Genomic DNA, 17,157 nt, shown 5'->3' with positions numbered 1-17,157 from the left:
CCTTACTCCTCAAGCGTGGGGTTTAAAAACAAACCATCTTCAAAGTCAGTCTTAATTAGCTGTAGTGTAAAACACCCAATGGCTGAAGATTTCTTGCAAATAACTCTGGGTGACACACCTCCAATCCTATTGGTAATGGCGTGACACACCTCTCTTCTGATATGTGAATATCTGGGCCAATCCGGTGCCAGAGATTACACTATGAATAAACAGTCCATTTTGTAGCAAAGGAATTCGGTTAACCTTTGTGCATCTATAATCGTGTATGTGGATTCTTTATAAAGAACACAGCCTTATGTCACAATGTAGGCTTTGTGTTTCTTTTTTCTCCGTTCAGTGTCTGGGGTCAGTACATGGAGGAGAATAATTGAAGAAAATGCCCTCTGTTCCAAAGTTCCCAATTGCTGCTCAGTACTCCCTGGACCTTGTCTTGGCTTTTTCTCCTAAGCCGCCAAAACTAGAGAGTCCACACAAGGGTCTGGAGTTGAGCTGGAGGAATCCTGGGGTCTTTCTGTATCTTCTGAATAATGCTGTAATGAATCCTCTTATCTTTGCTTCTGATACTGGAGTAGATCTACGCGTTTCACCCTTCATGGGCTTTGGCCAGATACTCCAGAGTTCTTAATTAGATCCTTTTAAAGTAATTCCTTCTCATCCATTTTTTTTTTTATTTAACTCAACATTGAATAGACCCTGGTTATTATTAGATTATATTGTATTTTATCAGTAATTTATGAGAAGCTATTAAGCGATCATTATAATATTTGACTTTTTTGTAGTTTATATTCAAGATACCTTATAGCGCCAGATCCTTTTTGTTTTTATACATTTTTATGTCTATACTTAACTACTTGGGAGGAGTAGTCTTTTATATCTTGGCATTTTGAATATATTGTTAGCGCTAGTATCACTACCTATACATAAATACATCTGTGTACACTTTGCTATTAAACCCAATTGCAGTTGCAGTGCTCAGGTCGTATTGATCGCCCGATAAGGGAGAAATGCAGAGCTACATTTACAAGCCTTATTTAAAAAAAATATTTGAAAAACAATATTTGAACTGTACAATGGAATAATTTGCACTTTATTGTTGGGTAAATTAGTTATGAAAGAAATGCAGGATGACAGTTAGAAACTTTTTCTTATGTTAACGTTTAAAATCCTGTTAAAAAAAGGAATACTGTTATTATCCCTTCCTATCGCATGTCGTCTAGCTAAGCCGATTGCTCCTCTCTCTAAGCTGTAACTACGTGTGTGCAGCTACAGAGAGAGAGAGAGAGAGAGCTTGTCAAATGTGAACGAGCTTCTAACCAAAAAAAAAAGAAGTTATGCACAGACTCATTTGACACCATGGATAAGCGCATCACGTGACCTCCTCCCTTCTAGTAACATACGTTACAACATGGCGGCTCCCTATCAAACACATAAATAAGCTTTAGGTAAAAAAATTAAACATACATAATTCTTTAAAAAAAAACGTTAGATTTTATTAATATGATAACTATATGAGTTGTTGCTGTATACAGTTTGATAATGTGACAATTATTTATGAATTTGGCAGGTGTTTAGTGTCCCTTTAATAAATAATCTAACAATATGCCAAAAGCAAGCTTGCATTGGTCATTTCTTAACTATGTATGCCTTTCTACACTGGAATCGTTAATTCACTCACAGGATTTATTTTGTAAAATCATGTTCAATAACATTTGTACAGTGCATTCAGAAAGTACTCAGACCCCGTCATTTTTTTTCACATTTTGCTATGTTACAGCCAAATTTTAAAATGGTTTAAATTATTTTTTTCACATCAGTCTGCACTCCATATCCCATAGTGAAAGAAAGAAAAAACTGAAATACCACATTGACATAAGTCTTTAGACCCTTAACTCCGTACTTAGTTGCAGCACCTTTGGCAGCGATTACAACATCAAGTCTTTTGGCTATGAAGCTTTGCACACCTAGATTTAGGAAATTGCTGTCATTCTTTTCTGCAATTCCTCTCAAACTATGTCATGTTGGATATGGACCTTCAGTGGAAAGTGATTTTCAGGACTCCCAAAAGATGTTTGATTGGGTTTAATCCAGTTTCTGGCTGGGCCACTCAAGGACATTCACAGAGTTGTCCCTAATCGACTCTTGCATTGTCTTGGCTGTAAGATTATTGCCCTGTTTAAAGGTAACCCTTCAGCCCATGCTGAGGTTCTGAGCACTCTAGACCAGGTTTTCATTAAGGATATCTCTGTATTTTGCTGTGTTCAGTTTTTCCTCAACCCTGACCAGTCCCCCAGTTTCTGAAAAACACAACCAAAGCATGATACTAAAATTGCCATGCTTCACTGTTGGGATGGTAATTCGTAGGTGAGGAGTGGTGCCTGGTTTATTCCCGACATGACGCTAGATTGAGTTCAAACAGTTCAATCTTCATTTCATCAGACCAGAGAATTTTGTTTCTTACAGTATGAGAGTTTTTAGGTGCATTTTGTTTGGCAAACTCAAAGCAGGCATTAGTGTGTCTTGCACTCTGCCATAAAGCCCAAATTGGCGGAGTGTTGCAATAATGCTTGTCCTTCTGCAAGTTTCTCCCATCTCCACACATAATCTCTGGAACTCAACCAGAGTAGCCATCAGTTTCTTGGTTACCTCTCTTACCAAGACATTTCTCCCCCAATTGCTTAGTTTTGCCAGGTGGCCAAATCTAGAAAAAGTCCTGGTAGTTCCAAACTTCTTCCATTTAAGAATTACGGAGGCCACTGTACTCTTGGGAACTTTAAATGCAGCCAAAAAATTTTTTTGCAGCCTTCCCAAATCTGTTCATTGGCACAATCCTGTCTCTGAGCTCTCCAGGTAGTTCCTTTGATCTCATGATCCTCTGATATGCATTTTCAGCTGTGAGACCTTATATAGACAGGTGTCTGCCTTTCCAAATTATGTCCAATGAATTGAATTTGTCACAGGTAGACTCCAATCAAAGTCTAAAAGCAAAAATATTCCAGATAAATGGGATGCATCTATGCTAAAATTTAAAGTGCCATAGCAAAGGGTCTGAATACTTATGTTAATGTGATTTTTCATTTTTTTTTTTTAATAAACATGCAAAGTTATCAAAAATCAGTTTTTTGCTTTGTCATTAAACCATTTTAGCATAAGGCTGAACCATAACAAAAAAAGTGAAAAAAAAAATAGAAAAAAAAAGGAATACTTAATCTGAATGCACTGTAACCCTTTCATTAGTATAGAGCTCTGTAAGAATTAATATAACTAATATAGAGAGACATATGAATAAAAGTATAATTGAGTTTCTTAAAAAAAAATAAGTTAAAATGTATGATGTCACATTGAAAATAAAATACACTACAAAAAGATAATCAACAATATGAGTATAGCAAGTAATATGTTGAATTTAGATATTTTTCTAAATTTTGACAGAGGGTTGTTGTTTTTTACTCTTATATTATAAAATTGCATATTAAAGGTATATGAAACCCAACATTTTTCTTTCATGATTCAGATAGAGCATTTGTTTAACAACTTTTTAATTTATTTATTTGATACATTTTTCTTTGTTCTCTTGATATAATTTGTTAAAAAGCAGAGACGTATGGTTTGGAGCCTGCCCATTTCTGGAACACTATATGGCAGTAGTTTTGTACAAATAGCAGCACTATTTCCTGCCTGTACGGCTCCAGATGCCTACCTAGGTATATTTTCAACATAGCATATCATGGGAATGAAGCAAATTTGAAAATAGAAATAGATTGGAAACTATTTAAAAATGGTATGTTCTGTCTGAATCACAAAATAAAAGTTTTGGGTTTCATATCCCTTTAATGGAGCTGGATTATTGTTTAATTTTATCCTCACATCTATAAAATGACTTGGTCCATAGTCTAAATTACACGCGTATTACAGCGCTAAAATCTAAAAAGGATACCTAGGCCACTCTCCAACTATCTCCCCAAGATAGAAAAATAGAATAAACAATATGGTAAAATGAGAGGTCGCTTAGAGCTAAGGTATACTTAACACACCTAATCGGATCAGATTTCTAAATGTAGTAAAAATAGCAAAGGTAAGAAATCCCAAAGACAGTATTAGTGTTATAAATTATTTACTGGTGGGAACGTTTCCCTATTTAAAGGTGCAGTACATGTACATATAAAATCATAAAAACATTTGACAATTACATAAAATATTCGACATGATATATTCAACTTATAGTTTACGGAATACCACCCTGAAAAAATAATAATAATAAAGCGCTTTGAAAAATAAAAATTTTAAAAATTTGCTTACAAAACTTAAAAAGCGATATATATTCCAGAGCATAAAAAACATCTATATTTCGTTTAGTCCATAATAGATCTTTAACAGATAGAAACCCTTATGGTTAATAGGGTATATTATAAGTGAGACTTTGCTCCGTGATTATAACAAAAATAGTGGTATTTTAATAACGGCAAAATGTTCTTATTTGGATACTTTGTATCCTTATCTTTGTTATATGTGTAGCTATGACTCACGAATAGTTGCAGCAGCTGTAACCAAATGCTGCTGATGTCCGTCCGAAATTCTGCGGTACTGTATAGTAACACGCTCCTTGCGTGTGGGCAGCCTTGTGACCTGCAGCTCTTAGTCTCCGGTATAGGACTCACCACTCCCTCCGTGGAAAAGTGACCGGCTGAAACACGCCGCTCCTTGCGTGTGAGTGACCTGCTGGACTGTAGCTTTCGGCCTCCGATACTCACAGCTCCCTGCTTGTGAATGGTTGACTGGATCCTCGTTGGTAGCCTCACAATCAGAGGACACACTTGGTTCTTCGTGTGTATGACCGGCTTATTCGACTCAGGCAAAACTGGATTGAATGGACACCCGCTCTTAGCGTGATATACGCGCGGGCAATTACTAGGTACCTAGTGAGTTTAAGTTCTCGTAAACGAGCAACTTCTTACTTCTACGCATTTCACCCGTATGTCTGGGCTTTTTCAAGATGTCAGTTGCTGCCAGAACATCGTTTTTAAAATCCGTTGCTTACTTCTCATTGATTATTCTGTGTCTGGTAATTGTTTCTTAAGGTGGATCTCTCAGGTGAATGTCTCTTAAGGTAGAATCATATAATAATGTGTTAATATATTCTTTTATAGATCTTGTTCTCAGTGTCTTCTCGTTATGTCCCATTCTTTAACAATAATGTGATGTATGGTCGATTTTCATAAAAATTAATGTGATAGATGGTGAATTTAATAAATATTAAAAATGGATAGTAAATCTTCCTAATTAAAAATTGGAGATTGTATGCTTTCTCAGGGTGGTAATTCCAAAGGGTGGTATTCCGTTTTTGCATCAAAATTCTAGTAACCATATTTCATGGAAATGCACAGATATATACTAAATTATATTAATATATATTATTACTGTTATTGTGACTATGATCTTGGATGCAATTTATTTGATCCATAATAATATAATATACTCCTTATTGTAAACTGTTGTTCCGTTGCTTCTCTTTAAGGTATATGTGATTTGGATTCCCTAAGATAAATGTATTATTTATCAATAGAGTTATGTCAGTACCCTCATTTGATTCCCCATATTACAAATAAAATAATAACAAGTTATGTGTAAATTTATTAAAGATTATTTGTGTAAATCCAAAGGGTTTATACTACCAAAAAGGGAGATAAATCCATCTCTGAGTTTAAACCTCTTGGATAGAGGTTATCCAATTTATATATTAATTCTGATTCTTTTTTAAGGAGTTTTGCCTCAAAATCCCCCCCCCTCCAATCTCCTCTAACTATACAGATCCCCCAAAACTTAAAATGTTGTAAGTTATTGTTATGAGTTTCCCTGAAATGTTTATATAAATGGGTGTCAAGATTTCCTTTGTCAATGTTACATAAATGCTCTCAGATCCTGTCTCGTAACATTCGGGTAGTCTCTCCAATATAAATTAAATTACAAGAACATTTTATAAGATATATGACCCCTTTAATGGAACATCTGATGATGTCTTTTATAGCAAAATCCTCTCCTATTCCTTCTATATGTACAGAGCTACTTTTATCACTATATCTACACGCTCTACATAAATGGCAAGGGAAAAAAACCTTTAAGGGAATGGCCTTTTAAATCTTTATCTACCAAGATTTTATTCTCCTTCTTTAATTCACTTGGTGCTAAAATTTGTTTAAGATTTTTCGCTTTTTTAAATATAATTTTGGGTTTATAGGCTAATAGATCTCCTATTATGGGATCCTTTTTAATTATGTGCCAGTGTTTATTGACTATTTTCCTTATTAATTGATGGTTTTCACTATAATCTGTGATGAGGGCTATATCATATTCATTCTTTTCCACAGAGTTAGTTGGTGTATCTTTATTTCTATATTGTAAAAGGGAGCTTCTTTCTGTTGTACTTGCTCTATTGATAGCTCCTTCAATTTCTTGTTCTGAGTATCCTCTATCATAGAATCTTTGTTGTAAAACTTTAACTTGAGTTTCGAAGTCAGTATGTTTGGAACAATTTTTTCGAATTCTAAGGAACTGTCCAGTTGGTATGTTCCCTTTCCATTTTTCATGGTGGCAACTCTTCTTATGTATGTAGTTATTACAATCTACTTTTTTGAAGAATGTTCTAGTTTCTAGATTACCTTCTACATATATTTCTAGATCTAAGAATGAAATGGATGTTCTACTGTACTCATAAGTGAAGTGTAGGCCCCTATCATTAATATTCATTGTTTCAAAGAATAGCTTCAATCTCTCTTCAGAGCCTCTCCACACAATAAGAATGTCATCTATGTACGGTTTAAAGAGCACGAGGTCCGCGCCAAATTCTTGTGTCCTGAGGAAATTATCCTCCCAGTGACCCATGAATATATTGGCATAACTTGGCGCGAACCTTGTGCCCATTGCGGTACCTTCCAGCTGTAAATAATACTTTCCATTGAATTCAAAATAATTATTTTCTAAAATAAATTTAATCCCCTTCAAAATGAATTTACTGAATTGTGTACTAATGTTGCTATCTTGATTCAAAATTGTTTCTACTGCATGGAGACCCTTGGTATGGTCTATAACTGTGTACAGTGATGTAACATCACTAGTTGCAAGAATTAAATGTTCTTCCCACTCTATGTTCTCCATCAGTTGCAATACTTGTGTTGAATCCCTTAAATATGTATTTAGATTTTTTACGTATTTTTGAAGAAAAATGTCCACATTCCCTTAAAGGTTTTTTCCCTTGCCATTTATGTAGAGCGTGTAGATATAGTGATAAAAGTAGCTCTGTACATATAGAAGGAATAGGAGAGGATTTTGCTATAAAAGACATCATCAGATGTTCCAATAAAGGGGTCATATATCTTATAAAATGTTCTTGTTATTTAATTTATATTGGAGAGACTACCCGAATGTTACGAGACAGGATCCGAGAGCATTTATGTAACATTGACAAAGGTAATCTTGACACCCATTTATATAAACATTTCAGGGAAACTCATAACAATAACTTACAACATTTTAAGTTTTGGGGGATCTGTATAGTTAGAGGAGATTGGAGGGGGGGATTTTGAGGCAAAACTCCTTAAAAAAGAATCAGAATTAATATATAAATTGGATACCCTCTATCCAAGAGGTTTAAACTCAGAGATGGATTTATCTCCCTTTTTGGTAGTATAAACCCTTTGGATTTACACAAATAATCTTTAATAAATTTACACATAACTTTTTATTATTTTATTTGTAATATGGGGAATCAAATGAGGGTACTGACATAACTCTATTGATAAATAATACATTTATCTTAGGGAATCCAAATCACATATACCTTAAAGAGAAGCAACGGAACAACAGTTTACAATAAGGAGTATATTATATTATTATGGATCAAATAAATTGCATCCAAGATCATAGTCACAATAACAGTAATAATATATATATTAATATAATTTAGTATATATCTGTGCATTTCCACGAAATATGGTTACTAGAATTTTGATGCAAAAACGGAATACCACCCTTTGGAATTACCACCCTGAGAAAGCATACAATCTCCAATTTTTAATTAGGAAGATTTACTATCCATTTTTAATTTTTATTAAATTCACCATCTATCACATTAATTTTTATGAAAATCGACCATACATCACATTATTGTTAAAGAATGGGACATAACGAGAAGACACTGAGAACAAGATCTATAAAAGAATATATTAACACATTATTATATGATTCTACCTTAAGAGACATTCACCTGAGAGATCCACCTTAAGAAACAATTACCAGACACAGAATAATCAATGAGAAGTAAGCAACGGATTTTAAAAACGATGTTCTGGCAGCAACTGAAATCTTGAAAAAGCCCAGACATACGGGTGAAATGCGTAGAAGTAAGAAGTTGCTCATTTACCAGAACTTAAACTCACTAGGTACCTAGTAATTGCCCGCGCGTATATCACGCTAAGAGCGGGTGTCCATTCAATCTTCAGTTTTGCCTGAGTCGAATAAGCCGGTCATACACACGAAGAACCCAGTGTGTCCTCTGATTGTGAGGCTACCAACGAGGATCCAGTCAACCATTCACAAGCAGGGAGCTGTGAGTATCGGAGGCCGAAAGCTACAGTCCAGCAGGTCACTCACACGCAAGGAGCGGCGTGTTTCAGCCGGTCACTTTTCCACGGAGGGAGTGGTGAGTCCTATACCGGAGACTAAGAGCTGCAGGTCACAAGGCTGCCCACACGCAAGGAGCGTGTTACTATACAGTACCGCAGAATTTCGGACGGACATCAGCAGCATTTGGTTACAGCTGCTGCAACTATTCGTGAGTCATAGCTACACATATAACAAAGATAAGGATACAAAGTATCCAAATAAGAACATTTTGCCGTTATTAAAATACCACTATTTTTGTTATAATCACGGAGCAAAGTCTCACTTATAATATACCCTATTAACCATAAGGGTTTCTATCTGTTAAAGATCTATTATGGACTAAACGAAATATAGATGTTTTTTATGCTCTGGAATATATATCGCTTTTTAAGATTTGTAAGCAAATTTTTTAAATTTTTATTTTTCAAAGCGCTTTATTATTATTATTTTTTCAGGGTGGTATTCCGTAAACTATAAGTTGAATATATCATGTCGAATATTTTATGTAATTGTCAAATGTTTTTATGATTTTATATGTACATGTACTGCACCTTTAAATAGGGAAACGTTCCCACCAGTAAATAATTTATAACACTAATACTGTCTTTGGGATTTCTTACCTTTGCTATTTTTACTACATTTAGAAATCTGATCCGATTAGGTGTGTTAAGTATACCTTAGCTCTCAGCGCCCTCTCATTTTACCATATTGGTCCATAGTCTAGCAGACTGGGAATCATCACATAGATACATCTCTACTTCTCAGCACTAGAGCAACATGTAAATCTTTTTGATAAATGGTCTTCATAAGCAGATGCTGTAAACAGTCAGTAGTTGTTTTTTTATGGCAAATTTACCATATTTCAATGAAGAACTTTGCTTTCCAGTCAAAAGTTAAATTCAGAAATTTGCATTTAAAAAACATGTTTTTTATTACCTAAATAATAACCATTTCCTCTCACCCGTTAATGAGTGTGCCATTTTTAAGGAAAAACAAAACATGTGTGATAGAGAAATGCTTGGCATTGCAGTGTTAATTATCATCGAACCATATCAACATTTAAGTCTTAATTAAAGAAATGTAGCATTCAAATGTTAATTCTCATACACTGATTATATGGGCCCAGTTCTCTAAATTTCTCTGGTCTGGCAAGATTATCTAGAACATTTCATCAGTACTGCAAGGCAACTTAGCTTGAGATCTGTTTATCTCACTACAAAGGGTTATGGGTGTTAAGAAGACACCTACATTACAGTATAATGCTAAAAAAAACTCTGAATTTATGTGATCTCTTTCCATGCCATATTGTCAGCAAGTAGAATAAATGAGAAGTCAATAGGAAAAGACAGAAGTTATATGTAGGAACCGTGGGTGAGATGAAGGAATGTCAGTTTGGTAAAATAAAATAATTGTGAAAAGATACAGAATGTGAGACCATAGAGAAGAGATAGTGTATATACTTTATCATTTACAGTGAAAAAGCAGAATGAATCTTTTGAACATAAGAACATTCATTTTTACAAGGCAGAAATAATTAGACAATAAACGTAGCAATTAATTTCTACAAATACAATTATATTATATACTTGGAAGAAATAATAATCAGCTGAACGTTTCTAAATGTCTAAGTTAGAAAAAGATTAATGAGCTCACACAAATCCCAGGCTATGCCTGCATTAGTCTGATGGTATAATTAAACTGCAGAATGACATTTTTTTACAGTGTTGGCTGGCACCATGTAATATTTGAAATAGGTGACAAGATCCTTCCAGTCCCAGATCTTTCAAAGAAATCATATTTCATGTTGGGTGTTCATTTATATTTTCAACAGAATTTTGAAAATAATTGTTGGAAAAAAACAGATCTTATTATATGCTTTTTATACCATAGGATAACTGAAAACCACATATCTACAAGACGGACTTTATAATTAATTACATAAATATGTTTAGTACAATAAGCCCCCTTACCTTCCTGTACTTCTTATTGCCAGGAACATGAGTAAATAACAGTTAAATATCACAAGGAGTGGAATAAAGAACACACAGCAACATAACATCATGGTGTAACTTCGATTAGAAATAGATGGTGATGTATAGTCCCATGTACAGGATATCATTAAACCTTCTGGTACATAAGAGCCTAAAAAAAGACAAGCAAAATCCATTAATACATTACAATTAAAAAATATATACATATATTTTAAATCATATACATAATACCTTGCATTTGTAAAATATAGCATCTCAAACCTGAGTGGGTGTACATCCTATGCCACTGGCCAAAATACACACCCACCAACACTCAAAGACAACTGTCTTAAAGTGACAGTCAATGTTTAAATTAATGATGCATAATTCTGTACTATGTGCAGAATTATGTAACATTAACCTAATGACACCTGCAAAAGAAAAAAGGATTTTAAAGATTTAACCCCCCCAAACCTGTACTTACCTTACCTTCCACACCAGTCTCTTCTGCTCTTCTGGTTTCTTCAACAGTGTGTCACAGGCACACTTTTTAATCACAGTGCATCAGTTAGTGTGGATGAACTACATGTAGTGCACTCCCGCACTGGGTTAATCTGTTGGCTGCTTTACCCAGCTCAGGAGCATGCTACATGTAGTTCAATGGAATGACCAATTGCACTCTGACACACTGCTGAAGAAACCAGTATAGCAGAAGAGGCTGGTGAGAATGGTAAGGTAAGTATGAGTTGGGGGGTTAAATCTTTAAAATCCTTTTTTCTTTTGCAGGTGTTGCTAGGTTAATGTTACATAATTCTGCACATAGTGCAGAATTAACATTAATTTGAATGTTGACTGGCACTTAAACAATCAGTAACCCAGACAAGCTTGGGTGCAAAGTCCAACAGGACACATAACATGGTTTGAGAGTGCAGTCTACTTCCAGGTTTTGATGGGATTAACCACAACAGAGAACCCATTTCCACTGCTCCAGAGTCAAGTAGCGGCATGCTTTACACCCCTCCAGCAGATGCTTAGCATTGAACATGTTGAGGCTTGTGTACAGCTGCTCGACCAAGGAAACCCATTTCAGTAAGTCCCAGACACACAGTTCTTGTGCTAATATTGCTTCCAGAGGCAGTTTGGAGCCCTCTAGTGAGTGGTACCCCACTCTGTGAGTTTGTGTGATCTACAGCTTTGTAGCTGGGTTGTTGTTGCACCTAGGAGCTTCCACTTCACAATAATAGCACTTAAAGTTGACTTTAGGAGATCTAGTAGGGCAGAAATTTCACAAATTGACATGTGACAAAGGTGGAATTATATGGCAGTGCCACATTTAAATTTACTGAACTCTTCCGTATGACCTTTTGTGATGCCAATGTTTGTCTATGTCCATTTCATGGCCTGTACTGAATAATCAGAAGGGTTGTTCACTTTTAGAAAGGTTAATTTTAGCTTGAGCTGTTAATTCACTATTATGGGCTCTGTATATGTAGAAGAGATACAATAATGCTCAAAAAGCTCCCAAAGATTATGATAAAATGTAATAAATACTAAAATACACCAAATAAAAACTACATATAGGCAACATTAGACAAATATTAATTATTGTTTGATATTCTTTGAATCTGTAAGATTCTATTGTGTGTGAAGGACCTCTGTATTGGTGTGACTACCACATCTGCATGAGCACCAAAAGGTGCTTGCTTATGAGTGTCTTTTCCTCTTACTTTATATGAAGAATGTCCAGCTGATATTATACTATTCTCAACAATGTTTATTGTGAATGTTTCAAAAAATAAATGACTTGATTTCCTAAAGAATTATATTATTCCCAAGTGATAGGTAAAGTTAGAATGAGTAGTGTATCATGCAAAGCATAGATTAAAATACATATTAGAGAGCTTGAGTAGTTGAGGTGTTATTGAAACAAATGGAAGGAGAAAACATAAAGAAAGGGATTCTGTAAAGAGAATGGCATAATGTGAACAACTGAAAAATAAATAAAAATGATGTTCAGGCTGATGGTAATAATTAATGCTTGTTAATACTTTGTCATCTCTGCCGGATTTCTCCTAACATTACTTTACAAAATGCACAAACAGGAATGTGTTTTATTGAAGGTTAAAAACAGATAAGGTAACAAAGAGTGTAGGGCTTTGATTAAAATTTGAAGGGATTAAAAATAACCTTAAAGGGACATTAAACCCAATTTTTTTCTTTCATGATTCAGATAGAGAATACCATTTTAAACAACTTTCTAATTTACTTCTATTATCTAATTTGCTTCATTCTCTTGATATTCTTTCCTGAAAAGCATATCTAAATAGGCTCAGTAGCTTCTGATTGGTGGCTGCACATAGATGCCTCCTGTGATTGGCTCGCCCTGTGCATACTATTTCTTTAACAAAGGATATCTAAAGAATGAAGCAAATTAGATAATAGAAGTAAATTGGAATGTTGTTTAAAATTGTATTATCTATCTGAATTATGAAAGAAAACTTTTGGGTTTGGGTTAATGTTTAAGGGGACACTCAAGTCAAAATTGAACTTTCATGATTCAGATAGAACAGCAATTTTAAACAACTTTCCAATTTACTTCCATTAACAAAATGTGCACAGTCTTTTTATATTTACAATTTTTGAGTCACCAGCTCCTACTGAACATGTGCAAGAATTTATAGAAATACGTATATGCATTTGTGATTGGCTGATTGCTGTGACATAATACAGGGGGAGTGGAGATAGATATAACTGAAATTTGGCAGAAAAAAATCTACTAATTTGAAGTTTAAACACTTCACACTACTGCATTGTATTTTTATCATGCATTTGTTGATTATGAAAATCTGCTGTATTTATTGGTCCTTTAAAGGTGTTAGTGTTATTAGTCAGAATTCTGTGACTACAAACACAGCTTATTGATTTAGCTATATGTAGTATTTTGTATATGTTCACTATGTGTAATATATACACATGCATATTATTCATACGTATGTACATTTGACCTTTACTTTTTACAAACAGATGCATTTTTAAGTCTTAGCTAAATATTACACATTACATTTTTAAAGCTGCAACAATAGTGCTTTTTGAAATCTCCTAAAAACATAGTAACCTAACTCTGATGTAACAGCATGTAACAAGATTCTCATAAATCACATGCCCTTTTAAAGATGTGAGAATAATTACAATGTAAGAAGGAGAGATTAATCTTGGAAATAATGTACTAATCTGAGCCTCTAGCTATCCATCTAATCTTTAAATCCATCTTTTTTTTTTTAATCTAAAACTAACGACTGATTAACACTAAGACATATGGTCTCTAGTCAAAGAGTCAAAGTACCATTGACTATCAGAAAATGCATTGAAGATTAATTTATTCAACTTACTCCAACCAAATAAAGGCGCTAAGCTCCATATCAATGAATACATCCAGACAAGAACAATAACCTGAGATGTACGTTTTTTGGAAGACCACTGCATAGATTGGAGAGGTTTGGTGATAACCAGATAGCGATCAATAGAAATAGCCATTAGAGTCATCATAGACGTTATCCCAAACAGTGCGCCACAAAATGCGTAGGCATTACAGCCTAAAAAGCAAAAAAAAAAAAAAAGATAAACAGAACAGCATACAAATTCAAACAATAAAAGCTATTAAAGAATAGCTACATTGTATTCTTACCAGTTTTAATGGGACATTAAACACTAAAAAAATGCTAGATAGAATGAAGCATTCAAAGAAAAGATTAGTCTGAGAATAACATATAGATGTACTTTTAAAGTTTCATTAGCTGTTTAAATATTGACAAAATAAGTGTAAAGTTTTATTGTCTAAAAAACAATTGTAGCTGCCATGCTGTAACTTAGGTTACCTTCTTTGCTGTTGCCAATTAGGGACAGTTATAAATAGGTCACTAGAGTGTGCAGCCAATGGTTGTGTAGAATATAACAGTGTTCTGTACTTCCATTTCTAACAGGAACTGAAAAGCTCACAATTTCAGAATGGAATTACAGGAAAAGGGAACAAAATACATAACGAAATAATATTGTAGATTTATTATATATATATATATATATATATATATATATATATATATATATATATATATATATATATTACCATCTCAAAGTTTTTAATGTCCCTTTAAAGACAAAATATATTATTCAACAGTTACTTTAACGGAATGGAACATTATTATAATGCATTTCTTACTGAACATGAAGTGAGATGAACTTGTAATTGTGGAATTAATTTAATTAAACTATTAATTAACTTATAATCTACTTTATATTGTCAACTCAATAGCAATATGATTTAATATAATTAATTTATATAACAGTATAACTTAATTTAATACTGTTAAACTGCAAGGGCAGTGGTGACATGCAAAACATTTTATTTTTACTACGAAAGAAAATCAAGAATAGTGTGTGTATATTCTGTGTAATTCAATATGTAATTGTTACATATGTAACATATTCAGTTGGTACAGCTGACTGAAATTCAGAATTATTATTGAAAATATGAAGAATATGGGAAACAATGAAAATACTATATAAAGATGCTTTAATATTACTCCTAATACAATTCAAAATACCCTGTTTTCAGTGACATGTACCTTAAAGGGACACTGAACCCAAATTTGTTCATTTGTAATTCAGAAAGAGCATGCAATTTTAAGTAACTTTCTAATTTACTCTTATTATCAATTTTTATTCGTTCTCTTGCTATCATTATTTGAAAAAGAAGGCATCTAAGCTTTTTTTTTGGTTTCAGTACTCTGGACAGCACTTTTTTATTGGTGGATGAATTTATCCACCAATCAGCAAGGACAACCCAGGTTTTTTACCAAAAATGGGCCGGCATCTAAACTTACATTCTTGCATTTCAAATAAAGATACCAAGAGAATGAAGAAAATTTGATAATAGGAGTAAATTCGAAATTTGCATAAAATGTCATGCTCAATCTGAATCACAAAATTAAATTTTTGGGTACAGTGTCCCTTTAAATTTGCTCTTATTTACATTTGCATATGTTTGGCTTTCAGAGTAATTAGTTAATTGTTTTGAGTATTTTGAATAAAGCTTCCCATCTTTTAATTACAAGAAAAAATAGGGAGCTCTGTAGGGTAGAAATGTTTAGATAATTACGCTGGGATTTGAGAGACAATTTCATACACACCCATGGTTAGCCCATGGGTGTGTATTTAGCCCATGAGTGTGTAATTATGCTTTGTGTTTTTTGCACATCCAATGTACTTCAATTTTGATTTATGCTGTACATATTTAATATAATTTATTCCTTGTAATTGACAAAAACAGTTTAGGTTTTTGAAAAAATATGAATTTTTGTGAACAATTTTGTTATGATTATTGATGCACCTTATCAATACCTTTCCCCCCTGAATGTTTGTGTATTAATAGTTCAATTATTAGTTTTGTATGATTTTTAAAATTACAATATTCATTGTGCACTTTTGTAATGTATGCATCTCCTGCACATCGAAAATGTAGTATATGCCCCTTAGTGAGACACCCTGTTTTCATTGTAAAAAGTGGCTTTAGATCATTCCACCATGGAAATAAAAGCACTGACAAGCTAATCTCACCAGCCCAGAGAACTTTAATTTATCAGGTCCTCAGACTCTTGCATGTGTTAAAAAACTGCTTTACAAATCCTTTACATTTTATATTTTCCCTTAAAGGGACAGTCTACAATAGAATTTGTATTGTTTTAAAAGATAGATAATCCTTTTATTACCCATTCCCCAGTTTTTCATAACCAACACGGTTATATTAATATACTTTTTACCTCTGTGATTACCTTGTATCTAAGCATTTTCTGACAGCCCCCTGATCACATGACATTTTATTTATTAGCTATTGACTTGCATTTAGTACTGTGTTGTGCTAAATCTTAAATAACTCCCCGGGCATGAACACATTGTTATCTATATGGCCCACATGAACTAACAGTCTCCTGTTGTGAAAAGCAAATACAAAAGCATGTGATTAAGAGGCTGTTTATAGAGCCTTTGAATCAGGCAGACATTTAGAGGTTTAAATGTTATAAAGTATATTAATCTAACAATATTGGTTGTGCAAAGCTGGGGAATGGGTAGTTAAGGCATTATCTTTTTTTTTTAAACCATAACAATTTTAGTGTACACTGTCCCTTTAAATAAATGAGTAATGATTCGCACTCTCTCTTCTGTAAATTAATAGATGGCAATGTTTGATCAGGTACAAATGAAAAGCAATTAAAAATAGTCCTTATCTGTTGAGTTGAGGTTAATTTGCTTTGAAAAGTAACTCAATTAATTGACATGACACTAACACCAACTGTCAATTGTATTAGATTTCAGCACATTTATGTAGAAGGAACATTGCAATTGCTGAGCTCGTTGTAACAGCTCCAAGCATTGTTGACTTACAAAATGGTTGGAATTACTTGGAACTTGCCCCTTAGCTTTGCTTATGCGAATTATGTTAATGCTTCCAGCAAAACAAACATAAACATCAATACTC

The 17,157-nt window shown here is 33.6% G+C and overlaps 1 protein-coding gene across 1 annotated transcript in view; it reads right to left on the bottom strand.

Annotated features, from left to right (window-relative positions):
* Positions 1–17,157, bottom strand: part of LOC128647386 (melanopsin-B-like) — a 144,347-nt gene that overhangs the window by 67,059 nt on the left and 60,131 nt on the right. The window contains exons 6-7 of the mRNA XM_053700172.1: positions 14,015–14,218; positions 10,626–10,797 (exon numbers count right to left, since the gene is read on the bottom strand). Coding sequence (XP_053556147.1) covers positions 10,626–10,797; positions 14,015–14,218 — 376 coding nt within the window. The remainder of the gene's footprint in view (positions 1–10,625; positions 10,798–14,014; positions 14,219–17,157) is intronic.

Source organism: Bombina bombina, chromosome 2 (genome assembly GCF_027579735.1).
Source record: "Bombina bombina isolate aBomBom1 chromosome 2, aBomBom1.pri, whole genome shotgun sequence".
Classification (NCBI taxonomy): Eukaryota; Metazoa; Chordata; class Amphibia; order Anura; family Bombinatoridae; genus Bombina; species Bombina bombina.
Note: the sequence above shows the minus strand (reverse complement) of the source record. Positions and strands in the feature narration are given on the sequence as shown.